The sequence below is a fragment of the Hyperoodon ampullatus genome (assembly GCF_949752795.1).
Source record: "Hyperoodon ampullatus genome assembly, chromosome: 3".
Taxonomy (NCBI): domain Eukaryota; kingdom Metazoa; phylum Chordata; class Mammalia; order Artiodactyla; family Ziphiidae; genus Hyperoodon; species Hyperoodon ampullatus.
Window position 1 is genome coordinate 53,768,916 of NC_136916.1, and position 26,067 is coordinate 53,794,982.

General features: G+C 36.7%; 1 protein-coding gene across 3 annotated transcripts in view; it reads left to right on the forward strand.

The window, feature by feature from the left end:
* Nucleotides 1-26,067, forward strand: part of USP3 (ubiquitin specific peptidase 3) — a gene marked incomplete at its 5' end in the record, with an annotated part of 97,394 nt that overhangs the window by 57,103 nt on the left and 14,224 nt on the right. For all 3 annotated transcript variants that reach the window (XM_079699506.1, XM_079699507.1, XM_079699508.1), the window contains 3 exons: nucleotides 5,756-5,902; nucleotides 9,539-9,645; nucleotides 9,823-9,903. In XM_079699506.1, the coding sequence (XP_079555632.1) occupies nucleotides 5,756-5,902; nucleotides 9,539-9,645; nucleotides 9,823-9,903 (335 nt within the window). The remainder of the gene's footprint in view (nucleotides 1-5,755; nucleotides 5,903-9,538; nucleotides 9,646-9,822; nucleotides 9,904-26,067) is intronic.

Consider the following 26,067-nt stretch of genomic DNA (forward strand, 5'->3'; position numbering starts at 1 on the left):
AATGCAGGTATTTAAGAGAGGAATTGCTGGGTCAAAAGACAATTAGCTTTTGTAATTTTGATAGTCTTTTCTGCTAGCCTTTGTTACTCCTTGCTTTCCTTAACATGATTTTGTCTTGTTGCCTCCATATATTTGTCTGTCATCTGCTTCCTGTCTATGGTATTTGCCTGTGGTCACATCTCTTTCTTTAGAATCCAGCTTAATGCTAACACTCTCCAGGAAAGTCTCTTGATAATTCATATCAGGTCATAGTATTTATTCCCTTGATTCATCGTGTCACTTACGTGCTATTTCTACTTTCATGTAAAACTTGATTTAATATATCTTCATTGACTTCCCAAAACAGTTTTCTGTAGTTTTCTTGAATGTTTAAAAATGATGAAGAAATGACTGAAAAATCTTTCTTGAATTTGCTAGCTCTTCTACTTCGCTTTGTAGAAAATATAAAAGATCTTTGTAGATAATAAAATATCACTTGAAAAGATCTATTTAATTTAATAATAATCTTTTTTGGGTATCTGTAAATAGAGGACTTTAAAAAAACACCAAGGGCTTCCCTGGTGGCACAGTGGTTGAGAGTCCGCCTGCCGATGCAGGGGACACGGGTTCGTGCCCCGCCGGGAGGATCCCACGTGCCGCGGAGCGGCTGGGCCCGTGAGCCATGGCTGCTGAGCCTGGGCGTCTGGAGCCTGTGCTTCACAACGGGAGAGGCCACACAGTGAGAGGCCCGCGTACCGCAAAAAAAACAAAAAAAACAAAAAAAACATCAAGCTGTTTATATTTTATATTTAAACAATATAGGCATACCTCAGTAATGTTTGGGTTTGGTTCCAGACCACTGCAGTAAATTAGCAGATAGAGAAATAAAGCTGTTCCAAACAGTGCTCAACTTTTTTCAGAGTCATCCATGAGGTTTGGAATCTGCTTCATCCAAACTCCTGTTAATGTTGATATTTTGACCTCTTCCCGTGAATCACGAATGATGTTCTTAATGGCATCTAGAATGGGGAATCCTTTCTGAAGGTTTTCAGTTTGCTTTGCTCAGATCCATCAGAGGAATCACTATCTGTGGCAGCTACAGCCTTACAAAATGTATTTCTTAAAGAATAAGACTTGAAAGTCAAAATGACTCCTTGATCCATGGGCTGCAGAATGGATGTTGTGTTAGCAGGCATGAAAACAACATTCATCTCATTGTATGTCTCCATCAGAGCTCTTGGGTGACCAGGTGTGTTGTCCATGAGCAGTAATAAATCTTTTCTGGGCAGTGGCTCTCAACAGTGGGCTTAAAATATTCAGTAAACCATGTTGTAAACAGATATGCTGCCATCCAGGCTTTGTTGTTCCATTTATAGAACACAGGCAGAGTAGATTTAGCATTATTCTTAAGGGTCCTAGGATTTTCAGAATGATAAATGAGCATGCTTCAATTTAAAGTCACCAGCTGCATTAGCCTGTAACAAGAGAGGCATCCTGTCCTTTAAAGCCAGGCGTTGACTTCTCCTCTCTACCTAGGAAAGTCCTAGATGGCATCTTCTTCCAGTATAAGGCTGTTTTATCTACACTGAAAATCTTTTATTTGGTGAAGGAAGCTAATCTGTTATTAGCTTCCTTCATTACTGATCTTAGCAAGATCTGGATATCTTGCTGCTGGTTCTACATCAGCACTTGCTCCTTTGCCTTGCACTTTTCTGTTAAGGAGACGGCTTCTTTCCTTAAGCCTCACTAACCAACCTCTGCTAGCTTCACACTTCTCTTCTGCAGCTTCCTCACTTCTCTCAGCCTTCATGGAATTGAGGACAGTTAGTGCCTTGCTCTAAATTAAGCTTGGGCTGAAGGGAATGTTGTGGCTGGTTTGATCTTCTATCCAGACTGATAAAACTTTCTTCATATCAGCAATAGGGTTTCATTTTTTTTAATCAGTCGTGTCTTCACTGGGGCAGCACTTTTACTTTCCTTCAAGAACTTTTCCTTTGCTTTCACAACTTGGCTGTTTGGTGCAAGAGGCCTAACTTTTGGCCTGTCTCAGCATTTGACATGCCTTCCTCACTAAACTTATTCCTTTTAGGTTTCTAGTTTTTTAAAAATATTTATTTATTTAGGCTGCATCGGGTCTTAGCTGCGGCACATGGGAGCTTCATTGTGGCGTGCAGGCTTCTCTCTAGTTGTGGTGGGTGGGCTCAGTAGTTGCAGCACGCGGGCTCTCTAGTTGTGGCACACGGGCTCTAGAGCGTGCAGGCTTAGTTGCCCCATGGCATGTGGGATCTTAGTTGCCCGACCAGGGACCAAACCCATGTCCCCTGCATTGGAAGGCAGATTCTTAACCACTGGACCACGAGGGAAGTCCCAGCTTAATCCTTTCAGCTTTTAATTTAAAGTGAGAGACATGTGACTCTTCTTGTCACTTAAACACTGAGAGGCCATTGAGGGTTATTAATTGGACAAATTTCAATATTGTTGTGTCTCAGGGAATAGAGAGGCCCGAGAGAGGGAGAGAGGCAGGAACAGCCTGTCGGTGGAGCAGTCAGAACACACACAACATTTATTATGTCTGCTGCCTTATATGGTTTGTGGCACCCTAAAACTATTACAGTAGTAACATCAAAGATCACTGATCGTAGATCACATTAACAGATAATAACAATAATGGAAAAGTTTAAAGTATTGCGAGGATTACCAAAATGTGATACAGAGACACAAAGTGAACAAATGTTGGAAAAGGGCACCAACAGACTTACTTTGATGCGGGGTTGCCACAGACTTGAAATTTGTAAAAACGGCAGTATCTGCAAAACGCAACAAAGCAAAGTGCAATAAAACCAGGTATGCTGTATTAGTTCTAAGAATTTAGCTATTGTATTTTTGTGCATGTGTTTGTAAACAAAACATTTTTGTCATTTTCATTTTCTGGTATTTTTGTCTTGAAGAAACTCGGCCTTGATTGGTGCCTCACACTGGATAGGAATAGCTAAATTTAACTGATTTTGGTTTTGCAGATAATTTGGACAAAACAATAACTTATTTTAAATATGAACAGAATCTAAAATTCTAATGTGTCCTAGGTACTTTAGAAGAAGTTTGTTCTAGTATGATAAAATTTGATTCTGTAGAGGCATATCCTTTTCCGTATTGGTCTTTGCTATTTTACACATAATGTACTGGTCTTGCCAAAACACAGAGAATGGTCAGTAATGCACAGGCACGTGTCACAGTTGCGCATGTTGGAGCATCACACAAGTGCTTGTGTGTGCCTGTATTATGTGATGTCTGTTTTATTATTTGCAGTGTCTGCCTTTCACTTAGGCAGGTGCAGAGTAATGTTTTCCTTGATCATTCTTTATTGGAACATTTCTTTGTTCTTAAGATCCGAATAAATATGGCTTGCCTCCTTGTATCAAAACTTGTTGTGAAGAGATAGTTGCTCTGTGTTCCTATACATTGTGCCTCAGCAGTGTCTGTCCTTCTCTGCCCCCTCATTCAAAAGGGATGCCTCATGAGCCTCTAGGCTTTTTGTATTTGCAGTGTGCTCTCCACGGATGATTTCTCACAGCATCTTTATGACACAGATTTTCTGTAGACATTAGGAGAAAGAGGTAATGCTTATCGAAGGTCACAAACAAGTGAAGATAGGAACAGTGTTAAAACTGGAGCCACCATGCTTTCCCTCTGTCTTATTTTCTCTCTCAATTCTGATCTGTCACAGAGATACCAGTTGGTTCTTCATAAATTCATTTCCTCACTAATTCACAGACACCTGTTTGGGTGACATCACTGAAATAATTTGTATATAGAACTCGAACACTGCACCCAAATGTGAGGGGTGTTTCCTTTAACAAGATTACCAAAAAGAAGAAACCTAAGTTGACTGCAGAGGAGACTCTGAAGCCCAGACTGTATAATTGAGAAATAATTGAAAAGATAACTTAAGTCTGTTGAATTTAATATACTAAATAATAATTATTAAGATTTTCAGATAAATCAATGAAAGGTTTTATTTAAATGTTTAGAAATGGAATTGTAAATGTCTCTTTAGTCAGAATCAAAAAAATGTCCCAGTCCTAGAAGAAACATAGACTTTTTGTTATCTGGTAAAGATCACAAATTGAAACAGATCCCCATAACTTATCTTTATAAAACAATGAGTGTTCCATGATCTCATGTAGGTCAACAAATGTGTTTCTAATGGTAAAGGGAACATTAGAAAATAATGTATTTTGATATAAGGAAAGAGAATCAAGAGAATCATGGTATGGTTGGAAATATTCATTAATGTACATTAGGCAGATTGTTTTAAAAAGGGACGGATGTGTTTGATGAAAACGCAAATTGACATAACTACAAGGTACTGGTTTTCATGATCCATTTTAGAAAATAATGATTAGATGTTAGGTTATTTTGGTGAGAGAATAAAACATTTTTATATGTGATAGAATTTCAAATATGACCTGAAATACTGATCTTACCTTTGAGTCACGAAAAAAATGTATGTTATGTTGAAAAAGTTTAAAGCACCTCCTTAGATATATAAAGGAACTACCAACTTTGAATACTTTTGACTGTGAATTTTAACATTTTTATTCTTAAGAGTCTTAGAAGAAATACTTGAACATATATATTAATATTTAGTTGCTAAATAGTATAGAAAAAGTTACAGTGAAATGCTAAAGTGACTTTCAATTTAAGTTCCATTGATTAGGCAGATCATTTCCATAATTTATTTCCAGGAGAAGTTTTAGGAAAAGCGGGGGGACTCTGGTTAAAAGAAATTTTGTTTATGGAACCACTACCTGGAAGAGTGGTAGAAGTTTTGACTCAAGACCAGGCCAGAAAACTTGCCGCTTAGAGCAAAGATTAAAGAGAACCTTCCATGCCTGTAAAAATGTAGGCAGTAGTCTTTCCTATCCATAATTTTATGAATGTACTTTAGATATCATTGCTGGATTTATCTACATAAACCTCTGTTACTTTCCAACTGTACCAGCTTAATTTTCTGTCAGATTTTATTACTGTTCACTTGTCATTGATCTGTATTAGTAGAAGAATTGCATAGAATTTCCTGACTGAATATAGTGTAAGAAGTAACCTCAGAATATGTTGCTGTATATATTAAAGTTTTAGGCTAGAGCATAATTATGAGTCAATGCGTTTTAAAGTTTTTATTTATTTAAAAAATGTCTTGAATCAGAGATTAGGATGCAAGTATAGAATGCTATACATCTTTAACTCTTTAGATAAAGTTTTTCTTCCTTTCAGCCAGTGTTTAAAAATTAGTATCTTTCAGTCTAAAGATTTAAATTCCTTATTTCTTATAATGGTGGTTTAGACCTAGTTTTCTGGTGCAGGTTAAGATGTGAAATTTTAACATTTGAGCATCTTCTAGAGAGGCCATGTGGGAAATGGGAAGATTCACAGTCCATCCAGGAGACATGTTACTCTCCTTGTTGCAGTTGCATGACTTCAGGCAGGTCACACAACCCCTTTTTTGCCCCTCAGTTTTCCTCTTAAGTGAGGTCAGTTGCGAACACTAGAAGTCCAGTTAGCTCTACTATTCTGTGTTTTCAAACTGGTTTTTCAGTAGTGGAATTCTGTCTTGAAGGTGCTTTTACGTGTAAGACAAGGAGGAAGTGAGGAGGAAGGATCAGGGCGCCTCCCTGTGCTCTGAGCGCAGGGCTGTGGCCCTTCTCAACACTCTGCCCTCCTGCATGTTGGGCTGGGCAGGCAGTGCCCCACAGTGACTGTTTCTGTTTGCTTCAAGGGGCTATCAGCAGCAGGACGCTCATGAGTTCATGCGCTACCTGTTAGACCACCTGCACTTGGAACTCCAGGGCGGTTTCAACGGTATTTCCCGCTCATCAGTTCTGCAAGAGAATTCTACTCTGTCTGCAAGTAACAAATGTTGCATGTAAGATTTAGTTTCCTTTTGTTTTCTGGGAAGACCTCAGATTTCTACTGGTGTTCTTGTTTATTAGATTTATAATGGAAGGTGGAAAGTTTTCTGGACCTTTGCTGAAACTTTTGTGCACTTGAACTTTGTGACCAAGTGGACTAGCACATGCCTCCTGCTTCCAGATCGAAGGCATCTTGTACTTGCATCTAGGTGTAGTTCTAATTGTTATTTGCTATAGATTATTTTTAAACTTGAAAAAATAGAAAATATTTTGTACAATTTAACACTTAGAAATTTTCCTCCAAATGTATTGAATAATGTATGGGAGACAATATTCATATACTAAAATAATTACATTTGTTCACTAATAACAGGCTTAAAATATTTTGAATGTGAATTTTTCTAAAGCCTCATTTGGACTTAAATTTTCCAAAAATATGTCTGTTCTTTCATCAAATTGAGGCATTTGTAACTTTTCAGAATTTTTTTTGCCTCTCAGTATGAACAAAACAAACCTTTTGGGTTGCTTTCCCAGGTACTAATACCCCAAAATATACACTGAGATCAGAATGTTTATTTTGCTGAGGGAGAGATAATTGACTTTTACTTCAGCTTGGATCTTGGTTAGTTGTCTCCTTTTGTCCAAATTTTGGGAAAAGTTTCATATTGACCTATGCAGGAAAGGGATTTATAAGACGAACTCCCCAAAGAAAGAAGAAAAGAGTAAGTTATATATAGGGTTTGCTGTAGTATGTTGCCTGACAGTCCGTAAATCGGATTTTGTGTAAGATAAGGTCTTTTTAATGACAGAGGAGTCTCACAGCTAATCTGACTGTATCAGAGATGGGCAATCAATATGAATTGCCATACTTTTTTAAATGTTTGAACCTAGGTCCTAGGAGCTATGGTTCAAATTAGAATCCAGTACAGAAAGGGAAGGACCTGTGATTTGGTAGAAATGATCTTGCTGCTAGCACCAAATCAAACATAGTATTAAATGAAAAATTCTGTTTTGTATTTTAGGATGATATATTCATACATAAAGGATATTGAGCTGGGCTCTATGAAGGATAGTCTGTGTGAAGTGAGAGGATATATGTCTTTGTTATTTTATTTGATGCCCAGGGCACCCTTAGGGAATCACATTGTGTGATACAAGATGTTCTTTTAGTAATTAATGAGTTTTCAGTATTAATCCATACCCCTTCATGATATTTTAAATAATAGTAATTTTAAGTTCCATTAGTTAGGAACATAAAAAAATTATCATCAAGTATTCAAAACTCAGGCTCCTTTATATTTCCTTAAATTCACTGGAGGATGCATTTCAGGATCTAAGGATCATATTTGCTAAAACTACAAAAAAAAGTCTCCTGTACTTGTATTTATTCGTATAAACACACTGAACCCTACTGAAGGTGGGGGTGAGGATGGTAGAAATAAATGGTGGATGTGTTCTTTTTAACACATAGAAAATCATGAGTGCCAATATAAAGGAACTTTGCAGCATAATAGCCTGTCCAAGTAGCCAATGTTTAAACTCTCTCGTGTAGTTAAGATAAATGGAACAGCGATTTTGAAATAATTCGTGAATCTTGTTTTAAGTCATTGTATAATGACTAAGCTTAATGCCATACACATCAGATAGCCAGGAATTCATTAGTATCTTTTCCTCAGAGGAAGAAATTATAAAGAAGTACATTGAGTTTAAATGTACTGCTTTTTAATAAAGCATTTTCCATTTTAATTAAAGGCAGCAGTGTGTGTGAACATCAGTATGAAAGGGTCAGTCATAGTCCTTTAATTTTTCAGTAGATTTTTTTTTGAGGGGGGTATACCTTTTTTTGTGATAACAGATATTAAGTCTAAAACCTGAAATGGCCATTTATATCCTACAGTTCCCATTGTATCTTCCCTTTGTAATTTACTAAAGCCATGTGTATCCTATGAACAACTTAAAAAGAAACAAAAAAGCTACAGTATGTTTCTTTTGCCAATAAGGAAGGAAGCCCTTTCATAGAAAAGGAAGCAAACTTTTAAAATAATAGAATTGCTCAGGTAGGTTTTGTCTGTCTCATCATTGCAGTAGGTCTAATTTGGAGCAAGTACGGTTCAGTGTATTAGGAGTACTACTGACTGCAAGTGACAGAAACCACCTCAAATTGCTATTAGTGAAAAAGAGCAATATACTGGCTCAAGTAACTGCATAAGTGCACAAAAGTTAATATCTGTGTTCACTGTAGTACTAGTAATGAAAGTACACAAATGAACCTCAGTATCCATTAATATTTTTATTTTAATTCTGATTCATCTTTATTCTGTTGACAATTTTATGTGGGTTCCTGTTGTTGCAGTGAAACCCAAAGCCATTTTGGTTTTTAAAATAATATTTTTTAATTGAAGTATAGTTGATTTACCCATTAATATTATATTAGTTAAATTAAGAGAAGGAGCGTAGTGTCCAGAGCAGGTGCTCAGGTCAGGCCAGCTGTGTGAACTTGAGCCAAGTTATTTAACCTCTGAACCTCAGCTTCCTGGTCTGCAAAATGGGGATGATCTTATCTACCTCAGCATTGTTGTGAGGATTAATTGATTTACATGGAAAGTACTTAGAATGGAGCCTGGCATGTAAGTGCTAAATAATGTAAGTGCTTGCTAATCATGCTGTTCGTGTGCAATGTTCTTGTGCATGCTGTTCATGTCCATACCGTGGCAGGCTGTGCACCTGTCAAAGAGTGAGTTACATGTCCAAGATACATACTTAGGAAAGAAAAGCCAAAGACAGGTATGATCCTGATTATTGTTATAAAAGATGCTTACAACACTCTAAGGGCTTTCTTTTTGGTAAGCACTTGTCTAAAAGCACTGTCCGTATATTCCCATTTCATCGTCACCAGGCCTCTAAGGTAGATAGATGTTACGCCTGTTTCACATTTGATGAAGCTGAGAGGCACAGAGAGGTTAAGTAACATTAGGACAGTTGGTTTTTTATTGTTCTTAAAGTGTTGTACATATTTTTTGATCTCCACAAGGGAATTATTATATTGTTTTAAGTGAGCTTTTTAAAAGGTTTGTGATAGTAACATCCAGCACTTCAAATGTGAAGTCATATCTCCACCAGTGATTACTAAGTATGTATTAAATTTGTTTACCTCATTTTCCCCAAATATGACCATCTAAAAAAATCTGAAACTATCTTTGATCAAGGTTGTTGTTTAAAGTAAAGTAACTGAGAGTGCTCCCCATAATATGAGAAGTCTTGCAAAGGGTCCAATCTAAGGCAGTTCCCTCTTTTCTGAGGGGTATAGTTGGGGGAAAGGGGTCCTGTTGCCCTGAGTACAGGCATGTACGTGATCTGTTAGTAATGGCAAATGTTCAGTGTTTGTTTGTTAGTAACTTTTGTACAAAGTAGTGGGATTGGGAAAGGAGCTGGGGGAAGGACAGTGGCTTAAACCTTTAATTTGGTATACGTCTATATATAGCTTCGAAATTTTTGTGTTATTTTATAATTTAAATTAATAAATTATATATACATATATATATATATATATATATATATATATACCCCCCAAACAGAGCCACCTATAGGACCTTTTACACATATGTATTTTAGTTTTTTACTGAGATGTTTTCCTGTGTGATTTTCTTTAGAAATGGAGCATCCACAGTTGTCACGGCTATATTCGGAGGCATTCTCCAAAATGAGGTTAACTGCCTCATATGTGGGACAGAATCTAGAAAGTTTGATCCATTCCTAGGTAAGACATATTTGGCATATGGAGATATGATATTGTATTAAAATAATAACTGTAATATTTCCTTTGAAAACTAAGACAGTAAAGAGATAAATCCTTAAAAATACATCAATTTTTGAAATTATTTTTTGAGTGTGGTTATATGCCTTTAACAGTTCTGTTTTCCTATTTCCTTTTAAGACCTTTCATTAGATATTCCAAGTCAGTTCAGAAATAAGCGCTCTAAGAATCAAGAAAATGGACCAGTTTGTTCATTACGAGGTAAAGATACTTTGATGTTCTAGAATTTTTCCCCCTTGAAATAGCAAATAATTGTTTTAATGAATTTGTGTTATAACTTAACAAAAGTCAAACCTGAATGTCTCTTCTTGTACAAAAAAATTCTGTTTAGCAAGAATGCCTGCCAGAGATACTGACCTGCCAGGTGAAACATAAAATATTTCTCACCTTTCTCCTCTTTTTAAAACTAGTTTAAAATTGAAAGTTTGTAACAAAACTTTTTCTGATCTAATGAAATAGAATTTATTCTATGGATATTCCACTAGTAACCAGAGGAAGAAAGAAGCTCAGAAAAGTTTTACAAATTATGGTGTCATTCACTCTTTCGTATGACTAATAATTTGAGAGCTCTCTTGATGACATAACTGTTGGCTAAGCCTGAGGCCTTGCTTTTAATTGCAAGATTAAAATTCACATTTACTTTGAGAGATTTCTGAACAGATTTTTTCCTTGATGAGTATTAACTACTTCAGTCAAGGCAGAAGACCTGTCCTTGACCAACCACTGAAATGACTAATCGTTCTTTTTAGTCATTGAAAGAAGAAACTAGGATAGAAAAAAGAAAGAGGATCTAGTATGTGTTCTGTCATTAAGTACCTCTACAGTGAAGGCAAATAAAAAGTTTCTACCCTGAATTACATGTTCACTAAAAGTTTTAGGGAGTATTGTCATAATGATTAATATACATATGATGTAAACTTTTCTTACAAAACAGAAGGTTCTGTTGGTCTAAAACTGTACTGTCCAGTATGCAACCATGAAGTCACATGTGCCTGTTAAAATGTAAATGAATCAAAGTGAACTTTCACATTCCATTGCTCAGTTACACTCGCCATACTTAGAGTGCTCTGTAGCCACGTGTGGCCAGTGGCTACGGTAGTGGTCAGCACAGGTGTAGAACATTTCCACTGTTGCAGAAAGTTCTGCTGGACGGTGCTGCTATAGAATCAAATTATCCTGTAAAATGTATATGAAAACACTTCGTAGATGCTTTTAGTTTGTTCTCCACCTATACAACAGTGTTGATTGTCTCTTTTGAACAGGAGTACCGAAGAAATTTAAGGAAGCCCCATCCATGCCACTTCCCCCTAAAATATGACACAGCTTACTTAGGTGGTTGACTGGTACTATAAACAAGAATAGTGGCAAATGGAATTTGCCTCATATCCCAAGTAGTCTTTTTCTTGGCATAGGCTCCTTGAAATCTGATAAAGATTGGTATTAGCATCAGGGGGCCCAGACCATCCTGAGGTGTTGAGGGTTTGGCTAGAAACATGTTTCCTGTATTCTCAGCTGGCTTTCCTTTGAATTCTCAGACTTCATTTTGTTAAAGAGCTTACTGTCAGCTTTAGAATTTCTAAACCATGCAGTAGCTGCGAAATGCAACAAAACGAGATTTTCAGACGATGCTGGTGGTTTTCAAGAAGGCACCTAGTAAAGGACCCAGAGGGCTAGAAAAATTTCCAGATGAAAAGGCAGCATATTTCAGAAACTTTCACAAGGTAACTGAACCTTACAACATCAAAAATATAACCAGGCTGCCTCGAGAGACAAGAAGCATGCAGTGGCAATTATCTTTCATGATGAAGCATCAAAGACATTTGCCTGTGAGGGCTCAACTTCTGCTTAAGAATGAGGGAGAGGCTGGAGACAAGATGGTGGAGTAGAAGGACTTGAGCTCACCTCCTCTCACAAAAACACCAAATCACAACTAACTGCTGAACAACCATCAACAAAAAAGACTCGAACCTACCAAAAAGATATTCTATACCCAAAGACAAAGAAGAAGCCACAATGAGACAGTAGGAGGGGCACTTCTACAATATAATCAAATCCCATATCTGGCGGGTGGGTGACCTACAAGCTGGAAAATAATTATATTGCAGAGATTCCCACAGGAGTGAGAGTTCTGAGCCCAATATCAGGCTTCCCAGCCTTGGGGTCTGGAATCAGGAGAAGGAGTCCCCAGAGCATTTGGATTTGAAGGCCAGGGGGGCTTGAGTGCAGGAGCTCCATAGGACTGGAGGAAACAGAGACTCCACTCTTGGAGGGCACACACAAGGTTTCACATGCACTGGGACCCAGGGCAAAGCAGTCACAGGAGCCTGGGTCAGACCTACCTGAGGGTCTTGGAAGGTCTCCTGGGGATGTGGGGGTCGACTGTGGCTCACTGTGGGGACAAGGACACTGGTGGCAGACGCCCCAGGGAATACTCAATTGGTGTGAGCTCTCCTGGAGGTCACCATTTTGGCAGAGACCCACCCCACCCAACAGCCTACAGGCTTCAGTGCTGGGACACTTCAGGCCAAACAACCAACAGGGTGGGAACACAGCCCCACGCATCATCAGACAGGCTGCCTAAAGTCATCCAGAGCCAACAGCCACCTATAAGTACACCTCTTGAGATGGCCCTGCCCACCAGAGGGACAAGACCCAGCTCCACCCACCAGGGGGCAGACACCAGTCCCTCCCACCAAGAAGCCTGCACAAGCCCCTGGACCAACCTCACCCACCAGGGGGCAGACACCAGAACCAAGAAGAATTACAGTCCTGCAGGCTGGGGAACAGAGACCTCAAACAAAGTTAGATAAAATGAGATCGCAGAGAAATATGTTCCAGGTGAAAGAACAAGATAAAACCCCAGAAGAACAACTAAATGAAGTGGAGATAGGCAGTCTACTTGAAAAAAAAAATTCAGAGTAGTAACAGTAAAGTTGACCCAAGATCTCGGAAAAAGAATGGAGGCACAGACCAAGAGGATACAAGAAATGTTTAATAAAGAGCTAGAAGCTTTAAAGAACAAACAAGAGATGAACAATACAATAACCTAAATGAAAAATACACTAGAAGGAGTCAATAGTAGAATAAGTGAGGCAGAAGAATGAACAAGTGAGCCGGAAGACAGACTGGTGGAAATCACTGCTGTGGAAGAGAATAAAGAAAGAAGAATGAAAAGAAATGAGGACAGTCTAAGAGACCTCCAGGATAACATTAAACATACCAACATTTGCATTATATGGGTCCCAGAAGGAGAAGAGAGAAAGGGCCTGAGAAAATATTTGAAGAGAGATAATAGCCAAAAACTTCCCTAACATGGGAAAGGAAATGCACAGTCAAGTCCAGGAAGTGCAGAGAATCCCATACAGGATAAACCCAAGGAGGAACACACCAAGACACATATTAATCAAATTGACAAAAATTAAAGACAAAAAGAAAATATTAAAAACAACAAGTGAAAAGCAACAAATAACATACAAGGGAATCCCCATATGGTTATCAGCTGATTTTTCAGCAGAAACTCTGCAGGCCAGAAGGGAGTGGCATGATATACTTAGAAGTGATGAAAGGGAAAAACCTACAACCAAGAATACTCAACCCAGCAAGGCTCTCGTTCATATTCAACAGAGAAATCAAAAGCTTTACAGACAAGCAAAAGCTAAGAGAATTCAGCACCATCAGTTTTATCACAAATGCGAAAGGAACTTCTCTAGGTGGAAAAGGCCACGCTAGAAATGAGAAAATTACAAATGGGAAAGCCCACCAATAAAGGTAAACATACAGTAAAGGTAGGAAAATCATCAAACCACAAATATGATATCAAAATCAGCAGTTGTGAGGAGAGTACAAATGCATTTGAAATTAAGAGACCAGCAACTTAATCCTGTATATATATATATAGACTGCTATATCAAAACCTCAATGTAGCTGCAAACCAAAAATCTATAATAGACACACGAAAAAGAAAAAGCAGTCCAAACACAACACTAAAGATAGTCATCAAATCACAAGAGAAGAGAACAAAAGAGGAAGGGAAGAAAAAAGACCTACAAAAACAAATCCAAAACAATTAACAAAATGGCAATAAGAACACACTGATAATTACCTTAAACATAAACAGATTAAATGCTTGAACCAAAAGACATAGATTGGCTGAATAGATACAAAAACAAGACCCATATATATGCTGTCCACAAAAGACCCACTTCAAATCTAGGGACACATACAGACTGAAAGGACATGGAAAAAGCTATTCCATGCAAATGGAAATCAGAAGAAAGCTAGAGTAGCAATACTCATATCAGACAAAATAGACTTTAAAGACTGTTACAAGAGACAAAGAAGGACATTACAAAATGATCAAGGAATCAATCCAAGAAGTTATAACAATTGTAAATATATATATGCACTCAACATAGGAGTACCTCAATATATAAGGCAAATGCTAATAGCCATAAAAGGAGAAATCAACAGTAACACAATAATAGTGGGGGACTTTAACACCCCACTTACAATGGACAGATCATCCAGACAGAAAATAAATAAGGAAACACAGGGCTTAAATGACACATTAGACCAGATGGACTTAATTGACATTTATAGAACATTCCATCCGAAAGCAGCAGAATACACCTCAATTGCATGTGGAACATTCTCCAGGATAGATCACATGTTGGGCAACAAAGCAAGCCTTGGTAAATTTAAGAAAACTGAAATCATATCAAGCTTCTTTTCTGACCACAATGCTGTAAGATTAGAAATCAACTACAAGGAAAAAACTGAAAAAACAAACATATGGAGGCTAAACAGTATGCTATCAAACAACCACTGAAGAAATCAAAGAGGAAGTCAAAAAGTACCTGGAGACAAATGAAAATGAAAGCCAAGATGATACAAAACTTATGGGACACAGCAAAAGCAGTTCTAAGAGGGAAGTTTATAGCAAGACAGTCTTACCTTAGGAAACAAGAAAAATCTCAAGTAAACAACCTAACCTTACACCTAAAGCAACTAGAGAAAGAAGAGCAAACAAAACCCAAAGTTAGTAGAAGAAAAGAAATCATAAAGATCAGAGCAGAAATAAATGAAATAGAGATGAAGAAAATAACAGAAAAGATCAAGGAAACTAAAAGCTGGTTCTTTGAGAAGATAAGCAAAATTGATAAACCTTCAGCCAGACTCATCAAGAAAAAAAGGGAGAGGACTCAAATAAATAATCAATAAAATTAGAAATGAAAAAGAAGTTACAGTGGACACCATAGAAATACAAAGGATCATAAGAGACAAGCAACTACATGCCAATAAAATGGACAATCTAGAAGAAATGGACAAATCCTTAGAAAGGTACAAACTTCCAAGATTGAACCAGGAAGAAACAGAAAATATGAACAGATCTATCATAAGTACCAGAATTGAAACTCTGATTTTAAAACTTCAAACAAACAAAAGTCCAGGACAAGATGGCTTCACAGGCAAAGTCTATCAAACATTTAGAGAAGAGTTAACACCTATCCTTCTGAAACTATTCCAAAATACTGCAGAGGAAGGAACACTCCCAAACTCATTCTATGAGGCCACCATCACCCTGATAACCAAAACCAGACAAAGGTACCACAAAAAAGAAACTTACAGGCTAATATCACTGATGAACATAGCTGCAAAAATCCTCAACAAAATACTAGCAAGCCAAATCCAACAATACATTAAAAGGGTCATACACCATGATCAAGTGGGATTTATCCCAGGGATGCAAGGATTTTTCAGTATCCTCAAATCAATCAGTGTGATATACCACATTAACAAATTGAAGAATAAAAACCATATGATCATCTCAATAGATGCAGAAAAAGCTTTTGACAAAATTCAACACCCATTTATGATAAAAACTCTTGAAAGTGGGCCTAGAGGGAACCTACCTCAACATAATAAAAGCCATATATGACAAACCCACAGCTAACATCACACTCAATGGTGAAAAGCTGAAAGCATTTCCTCTAAGATCAGGAACAAGGCAAGGATGTCCACTGTCCCCACTTTTATTCAACATAGTTTTGGAAGTCTTAGCCACGGCAATCAGAAGAAAAAGAAATTTTAAAAATCCAAATTGGAAAAGAAGAAGTAAAACTGTCACTGTTTGCAGATGACATACTATACATAGAAAATACTAAAGATGCTACTAGAAAACTACTAAAGCTCATCAGTGAATTTGGTAAAGTTGCAGGATACAAAATTAATACACAGAAATCTCTTGCATTCCTATACACTAACAACCAAAGATCAAAAAGAGAAATTAAGGAAACATTCCCATTTACCATCACATCAAAAAGAACAAAGTACCTAGGAATAAACCTACCTGAGGAGGCAAAAGACCTATACTCCAAAAACTATAAGACGATGATGAAAGAAACTGAACGTGACACAAACAGATGGAAAGATACACCACATTCTGGGATTGGAAGAATCAGTATTATCAAAATGACTATACTGCCCAAAGCAATCTACAGATTCAATGCAATCTCTATTAAATTACCAATGGCATTTTTCACAGAACTAGAACAAAAAAATTTACAATTTTAATGGAATCACAAATGACCCCAAATAGCCAAAGCAGTCCTGAGAAAGAAAAACGGAACTGGAGGAATCATGCTCCCTGACTTCAGACTGTACTACAAAGCTACAGTAATCAAAACAGTATGGTACTGGCCCCAAAACAAATATAGATCAATGGAACAGGATAGAAAGTCCAGAGATAAACCCATGCACCTATGGTCAACTAATCTATGACAGAGGAGGCAAGAATATACAATGGAAAAAAGACAGTCTCTTCAATAAGTGGTGCTGGGAAAACTGGACAGCTATGTGTAAAAGAATGAAACTAGAATATTCTCTAACACCATACACAAAAATAAAATGGATTAAAGACCTAAATGTAAGACTGGATACTGTAAAACTCTTAGAGGAGAACATAGGCAGGACACTCTTTGACATAAATGGCAACAAAATCTTTTTGGATCCACCTCCTACAGTAATAAAAACAAAAATAAACAAATGGGACCTAATTAAACTTAACACCTTCAGCCCAGCAAAGGAAACCATAAAGAAAACAAAAACACAACCCTCAGAATGGGAGAAAATATTTGCAAATGAAGCAACTGACAAGGGATTAATCTTCAAAATATACAAACAGCTCATGCAGCTCAATAACAAAAACACCAAACAACCCAATCAAAAAATGGGCAGATCTAAACAGACATTTCTCCAAAGAAGATGTACAGATGGCCAAAAAGCACATGAAAAGATGCTTACATCACTAATTATTAGAGAAATGCAAATCAAAACTGCAATGAGGTATCACCTCACACCAGTCAGAATGGCCATCATCAAAAAGTCTACAAACAATAAATGCTGGAGAGAGTGTGGAGAAAAGGGAACTCTCTTGCACTGTTGGTAGGAATGTAAATTGGTTACAACCATTATGAACAACAGTATGGAGGTTCCTTTAAAAAGTAAAACTAGAACTACCATATGACCAGCAATCCCACTCCTGGGCATATATCTGGAGAAAACCATAATTTGAAAAGATGTATGCACCCCAGTGTTCACTGCAGCACTATTTACCATAGCCAGGACATGGAAGCAACCTAAATGTCCATCAACAGAGGAATAAAGAAGATGTGGTACATATATACAATAGAATATTACTCAGCCATAAAAAATAAAATAATGCCATTTGCAGTAACATGGATGGACTTAGAGATTATCATACTAAGTGAAGTAAGCCAACAGAGAAAGACCAATACCATATATTGCTTATATGTGGAATCTAAAAAAGAAAGATACTAATGAATTTATATACCAAACAGAAATAGGTCCACAGACATAGAAAACAAACTTAAGGTTACCAAAGGGGAAAGCGGGTCAAGGGATAAATTATGATAGGGGTTTGGGATTAACATATACACACTACTATATATAAAGTAGATAACCAACAAGATCCTACTGTATAGCACAGGGAACTATACTCAATATTTTGTAATAACCTATAAGGGAAAGGAATCTGAAATAATCGATATATGTGTATGTATAACTGAATCACTTTGCTGTGCACCTGAAACCCAGACAGTATTGTAAATCAAATACACTTCAGTAAAAATTAAACAAATAAATAGCTTACGTCAGCTTTAAAAAGTATATGATGGGTGTGGTAACGTTTCATTCTCTTTTTGTTTACCACTAATATCAATTAAGGGCAGTCGTTTTTCTTGGACAGTCCATAGTGTGATGAATTTTAGTTGAGTAATACACATTTGTTTACTGAATGGGGATGGAGATGTGTGATTACCTGATACGTTTTGCTTTTACATCCTTAGACATCTACTTGGCTAGAATTACTTATGTGCTTTTTGGATCCGTAATTGTTAAGGTTTTCATTTAAAAAGGAAAGGTGATGGTGAGAAAGACCACTGTCATTTGAAATCATTTAACTGAAAGGGTGTATGGGAGGCTAAAATAACCCCATGTCTAAACCCTAACAAAGATACCATCCGAAGGGGGAAAAAATGTAGCTTTATCTTACTAATGCTATGAATTAAAGAATCTTAAATAAAATGTTAGCAGATAGAATCCAGTAGTGTCCTAAAACAGTAATATACAGAGATCAAGTAGGATTTATTTCAACAATGCAAGACTGATTTAATATTAGAAAGTATAATTTATTGGGAGAAGAAAAATCAAAATGCCCAAATAGGTTTTGATAAAATTGCAAATTCATGACTGATTAAAAGAAGAAAAAAAAACCCTATTATTATAGGAATAGACATGTTGTTGAGGATTATCTATCAAAAGCTGTCAGTGATCATCACAGTTAATAGTGAAGCACTACTTTCCATTACAGTCAGGAATCAGCCAGGAGGACTGCTGCTGTGGGACAAGGCAGTAGACAAGGAAAAGAAATAAGAATAAGTAGTGAAGAGGAAAGACCAAATTAGTACATCCTACAACATTTCAAGAGAATCAGTTGGAAATTATGAAAGAAAGTTTAGCCCTAGCTATCTCTGGAACGCAGGCGACCTGCTTTTCTAGCCCTCAGTTAACAAAAAATAAACACAGATACTGATTTGATAAATAAATGCTTAATGTGGAGCTAAAAAGCTTAGTAAGATGGCCAAATAGAAAACAGGCAAAAAACAACTGCTTTCTTATACATAGCAAAAGATCCTATTCACAGTTGTATTAAAAACTCATCAGTACTTGAGGATAAATTTATTGAGAAAGATGCAAGACCTAGATGAAGAAATTATAAAACTTTATAAAAGGACAGAAAAAGCTAGAATTAACAGAGCCATGTCATATTCTTGGATGGGAAGACCCAGTATGATAGAGATGTAGTTTTCCCCCAAATTACTCCTTAAATTTATTCTAATTAGTTCAGAAGTTCTTCTATAAGCAGATATTCTTAAGAGGAACTAAAAAAGTTTTTAAAACAAAAATAATGGAGGACAGAGATGACATAGGTAGTGTCCTAGAAGTACTATGTGTATGGGAATTTACTACATGGCAAAGGAGACACTTCAAATTAGTGGAGAAAATAAGGAATTAGTCAATAGGTTGTATTAATGTAAATGAAAATTTATGTGGGAATCATTAATTTCATTCCTAACTCATATGTTTTCCCAGATTAAGACTTCAGGATTTAGTGTGAAAAATAAAACCACAAGGACATTATAGTAAAACATCTTTTTGATCGTGTTGTAGGAGAGAGCTTTGTAAGTATATCATGAAGGCTAGAAATTCATAAATTTAACTGTATAATGGTAAAAGATGCCATAAACAAAGTAGAAAACATGATAAACTTGAAACTAATATTTGTAACATATATGAAAAAAAGTACTTGGGCAAAATATATGAATAAGAAAGAAATGCACATGGTCAATTTAACATCTGGAAAAATACTAAGTCTCATTTATATACAAGAAAGTGTAAGTAAAGCAAAATTAGTCAAGATGATAAAGACAGATAATATGCATTGTTAGTGAAAGTTTCGTAAGGTGGGCAATCTCATATATTGCTGTTAGGAGTATAAATTGGTACAGTTGTTTTCAGAGGGTAGTGATCACCATTTTTAATGGGCTTTTTTTTAGACATAGTAATTTCATTTGTGAACGTGGACAGTAACATATGTAAAAGATATTCATGGAAACATTGCTATTGCAAAAAATCAGAAATAACTTATATGTCCACCAGTAGGGCATTGGTTTAATACACTGTGCTATGTAACATTTAAGAAAGATAAAACTGATCAACAGCTAGGCCACAGAAAGAAAGCTACAAAATATTGTAGAGTCAAACACAATCCATGGAAGTATATATATAGAATTCTTCCATGAATTCTTCCATTTATATAATACTAAAAAAATACGTGCATTAAAATTCTTGAGCAGTGTATACCTGTTCACAGTGACTATCTTAGTGGGTAGTGGGATTCAGAAAGAAATGGAACTGGGACTATTTTTCATCTTTTTTATATTGTTTTAGTTTTTTAACTTACTGTATCACCTTTATATATTTGTTTTGGGGGAGTAAAACAAAATGTGGATTATTTATGCATACTTCCCAATTACTGCTTTGTTTAATTTATATAGTGTATGAAGTGATGTAGTAACTTCAACAAATCAGTGTTATTCCCTGCTCTCTATAGAATGCTGTTTAACAGTTTATGTAATGCGTTAGACTGACATTTATGAAATATATGTCCTGAAACCTTTAAGAATCTTAGGAGTTTTAGAAGCCACCTTGGCATGCGTACACATGTACACACACACACACACATATGGCATATATATATACACACACACGTGCACACACACACATATATTTTTCCCTCATGAAATGCAGTAAAGTACAAATGAAAACGTTAAGCAGTTTTCTCAGATCCTTAATGAAGATAGGTAGAGAACAACAAAACTTGGCTGAGGTGTGAGTGATGGGTGCCTAGTAGAGTGGTCACCGGCCATGTGACTCACTTCTACATGTGAGCTCTGAGGTGAGATTCATGTTCATGCTGCTGCAAAATATTACACTGTAGTACATTTTGGGGTCATTCAGACTTTTCAGATAGTTAAGATGGCAGTTGTCAAATCTGTGAATGTCAAGGAGATGCTGTATCTAGGCAGTCCTCCTTTTAAAGAAATGTTTGTGTGCATAGGTTTCAAACAGAAGCAAAATTCTTTGTATGTGTATTGTAGAATTTGGGGACAATTCAAAAGAGCACAAAGAGGAAAAGAAACATCCCTTATAAGCTTATTTCCAGAAACACTATGGTTAAGGATATTTTAATTTAAAAACTCCTTTAAAAGCTGCTTTATAAAAAGGCAGCAGTTGGAACTTTAGAATTGTTGTGAGTTACTATTTTCTTAACCCATAGAAACCATTACAAATAGGCCTTAACTTTTCAGGAGAACTAAAGAAGCTTTTTTAAACACATAGGAAGATGATTGTGGTAGTGGGGGTAGTTCTCTACAAATCCAGCAAGGATTTACAATGTCGTTTCTTCACTGAAACTATTCCCTAGAGGCTGCCCCCGGCACAGCAGTTTTCTGGCCTGTCATTGTCTGGGGACAGCCGCAGGTGTGGGTTTCCTGTGCCTGTGGCAGCGCCAGGGAGAGGTGTGAGAACAGAGAGAGAGAGGGCTCCGAGAGGTAGCTGGGGCCACCATTTTTAAAACTGAGTGTTGGAAAAGCTAGGCTCAGCTTGTATTGCTTGCGTGTGAATTGTCTGATGGGCTTTTCATGGCTTCTGTTCCATTTTGGTTTATCATGTACGGCCTCACATGAAAAGGAGGGAACTCTGCACTATCTTGTACATAAGTCAATTGTGGGACCACTTACTTGGTGGTCACCCCATAAGTTTAAGCCTCTCAAAAAGTCAGGGAGGAAGAAAAATACAAAGGAAGAAAATGTTGGAAAGCAAAAAGATGCTGGAGGAAGATGAAACTGTGTTGGGGAGAAGAAAAGGACTGGATGGTTGCTAGAGGGAGGGGCTTTGTTTTCAGAAAAGGAGCAGGATGATGCAGGGCCAAGACCAGATGCTGTGACTGTAGGCCTGTGTGTGGAAAGTGGGCGGGGCCTCCCCACGGAGGGAGTCCTGCAGGGCGACTGCAGAGGTACCCACCCGTGTCTTAGCAGGGAGAAGAAACCAGAGAGCACTCCAGTACTTCTGTGCATTTTACATTTTGGTCTCAAAAATGCAACTGAGTCGCTGTGAAATGTTGATATATTCTTTCAATAATCTCAACATTTGTAAGGGTGTCATATTCCTGAAATTAGAGGGTCTAAATAATTACCAACGGAGACTTTCACAATGCCACCTACTAACTCATTAGTAACTCCCTCTGAATGACTGCATGCTTCCATACACAGGAAAGTGGTTCAATGCAAGTTAAATATAGGAAAAAGATGCTTCCCCACCATCAAGTTGTTTCTGCTTCTTAGTGTTACGTGGCTGGGGAGACTTGGGGAATGGATGTCTTGCTAGCAAATCATACCACCACCTGGTTAATCGGACGGAGAAGCTGAGTGACCGAGCATCTCAGAGTCATCATTCTTGCCTACTCCCTTTATTTGTTTATGAAAGCTTCAGGCAGATATTGATATTCACTTATTTTTTAAAAAAGTTTGTTTATGCTGGTAAAATATACGTAAAATTTACCATGTTAATAATTTAAGTGTACAATTCAGCAGCATTCAGTAAGCTCACAATATTATGCAACCATCGCCACTATTTCCAGAACTTTAAAAATCATCCAGAACAGAAAATGTACCAATTAAACAGTAATTCCCCATTCCTCTTTCCCTAGCCCTGGTACCTCTATTCTACATTCTATGAATCGTACTATTATCCTTCTGTGACTGGCATATTTCATTTAGCATAATGTTTTCAAGGTTCATCCATACTATGGCATGTATCAGAATTGCCTGCCTTTTTAAGACTGAATAATATTCCATTGTACATATATACCACATTTTGTTTATCCATTAATCTGTTGATGTAACTTTGGGTTGCTTTTACCTTTTGGCTATTATGAAGAATGTTGCTGCAAACGTAAGTGTACAAATATCTGTTTGAGTCCTTACTTTCAATTCTTCTGAGTGTATACATAGGAGTGGAATTGCTAGATTATATGGTAATTCTTTAACTTTTTGAGGTACCGCCAAACTGTTTTCCACAGTGGCTGCACCATTTTACATTCCCACCAGCAATGCATGAGGATTCTAATTTCTCCATATTCTAGCTAATACCTGTTATTTTTCAGTTTTTTAAAAAAATAATAGCCATCATAATGAGTGTGAAGTGGTATCTCATTGTGGTTTTGAACTGCATTTTACTAATCATTAATGATGTTGAATGATGTGCTTAGTTGGCCATTTGTATATCTTCTCTGGGGAAATGTCTAAGTCCTTTGCCTATTTTTGAATCAAGTGGTTTACTTTTGTTGTTGTTGAGTTGTAGGAGTTTTTAATATATCTATTAATCCCTACTGGAGACATGATTTGCAAATATTTTTCTCCCATTCTGTGGTTAGTCTTTTTACTCTGTTGTTAGTGTCCTTTGAGACACAAAAGTTTTTAATTTTGACAAAGTCCAGTTTATCTAATTTTTCTTTTGTTGCCCCTGCATTTGGTATCATATCAAAGAAATCACTGTCAAATCCAAAGTCATGAAGCTTTTCCCTTATATTTTCTTCTAAGAGTTTTGAATTAATTTTTGTATATGGTATTAGGTAAGAGTCTAACTTCATTCTTTTGCATGTGGATATCCAGTTTCCCTAGCACCATTTGTTGAAAAGACTGTCATTTCCCCATTGAATGATCCAGTTGCTCTTGTCAAAATTCTATTGCCCATATATTTGAGAGTTTACTTCTGGACTCTCTATTCTCTTTCACTTTATGTCACTACTACAGCTACGTATGGAACAATTTCCTCTGAAAGAACCCTGAAAACTAACTTTATGTCAGTACTACACTATGGCTTTGTAGTAAGTTTTGAAATCAGAAAAGTGTGAGTCTTGCAACTTTGTTCTGCTTTTTCAGATTGTTTTGGCTATTTGGGATTATTTGAGATTCCATATGAATTTTAGAATGGGCTTTTCTATTTCTGCAAAAAATGTCACTGGGATTTCTACAGAAATTGCATTGAATCTTTGTACTTCTATTGGTGGTATTGTCATGTTAACATTATCAAGTCTTCCAGTCCATGAACGTGGGATGTCTTTCCATTTATTTAGGTATTTATAAAATTTCTTTCAGCAGTGTTTTGTAGTTTTCAGTACAAATCTTTTGTCTTCTTGGTTAAATGTTTTACTATGTATTTTATTCCTTTTAAAAATGCTATTATAAATGAGATTGTCTTAATTTTATTTTTGGGTTGTTCATTGTTAGTGTACAAAAACAACTGATTTTTTGTGTTGATTCTGTATCCTGTAACTTTACCAAATTGGTATATTAGCTCTAGCAGTTTGGTTTTTTATTTTTAGAGTTTTCTACATAAAAGATTGTATTATCTGCAAATAGATAATTTTACTTTTTCCTTTCAATTTTAATGCCTTTTCTTTTTCTTGCCTATTTGCTCTGGCTAAAATTGCCAATACTATGTTGAATAGAAGTGGCAAAAGCATCTTTGTCTTGTTCCTAATCTTAGGGGAAAAGCTTTCAGTCTTTCACCATTCAGTATGATGTTTGCTTTGAATTTTTCATACATGACCTTTATCATGTTAAAAAAGTTGCCTTCTTTTCCTAGTTTATTGAGTGTTTATATGCTGATTTTTAAATGTGGAAAATTATATTTTTCTTTCCTATGTCTAATCCCATTCCCCACCCCCACCCCTTCCTTGCAAGGTTACAGCTTTTCACACGATGCAACAAATACTTGCTGATGGAAGTTCTCATAATTTCAGCTTCAGAGATTACAAGACCATAGCGATCAATCTAAAGGGATTCATAGTACAAGCCAGTCTGTGGTATAATCAGTGCTCTTGTAGCTAGAGATGTGTAACTTCGGAGGTCCCTAAGGGCAGCGTCACTCTAAGTTTAATATTTGTTACTTGCTTCAGGAAATAAAAGGTCAAAACTATATACCCTTTCCTAGGAGCCATCCTTGAGATAAAATAGCAAGTTGGCAATGTAGTATTAACAAAATCTATTAGGACAAGGTTAAGAGGGAAGGGTCACTTCCCCTGGAGGTTGGGAAAGGCTCAAAAAAAAAAAAACCAAAATGTGAAAAGTTGAGTTGAGGAGAGGCAGTTGTGGGATGTACATTCCAGGTATTGGGATCAGGGAGCAAAGATATAGTCAAGAATGCCTGCAGGGGATTGTACCAATGATCTTTTAGTTCAGTCTCCCAAGACAATAGAAATAAAAACAAAAATAAACAAATGGGACCTAATCAAACTTACAAGCTTTTGCACAGCAAAATAAACCATAAACAAAATAAAAAGAAAATCTACATAATGGAAGAAAATATTTGCAAACAATGCAACCGACAAGGGATTAATTTCCAAAATATACAGACAGTACATACAACTCAACAGAAAAACAACCCAATTGAAAAATGGGCAGAAGACCTAAATAGACATTTCTCCAAAGAAGAAATACAAATGGCCAATAGGCACATGAAAAGATGCTCAACATCACTGATTAGTAGAGAAATGCAAATTAAAACTACAATGAGGTACCACGTCACACCCGTCAGAATGGCCATCATTAAAAACTGTACAACTAACAAATACTGGAGAGGGTGTGGAGAAAAGGGAAATCTCCCACATTGGTGGGGGGAATGTAAGTTGGTGCAGCCACTATGGAGAACAGTATGAAGGTTTCTTAAAAAACTAAAAATAGAGTTGCCATATGATCTAGCAATCCCGCTCCTGAGCATATATCCATACAAAACTCTAATCCAAAAAGATACATGCACCCCTATGGCAGCACTGTTCACAATAGCCAAGATGTGGAAACAACCTAAATGTCCATCGACAGATGAATGGATAAGAAAGATGTGGTACATATACACAATGGAATACTACCCAGCCATAAAAAAGAACAAAATAATGCCATTTGCAGCAACATGGATGCAACTAGAGACTATCATATTAAATGAAGTAAGTCAGAAAGAGAACGACAAATACCATATGATATCACTCATATGTGGAATCTAAAATATGACACAAATGAACCTATCTACAAAACAGAAACAGACTCAACGGACATAGAGAACAGACTTGGGGTTGCCAGGGGGAGCGGGTTGGGGAAGGGATGGAGTGGGAGGTTGGGGTCAGCAGATGTAACCTTTTATATATAGAATGGATAAATAATAAGG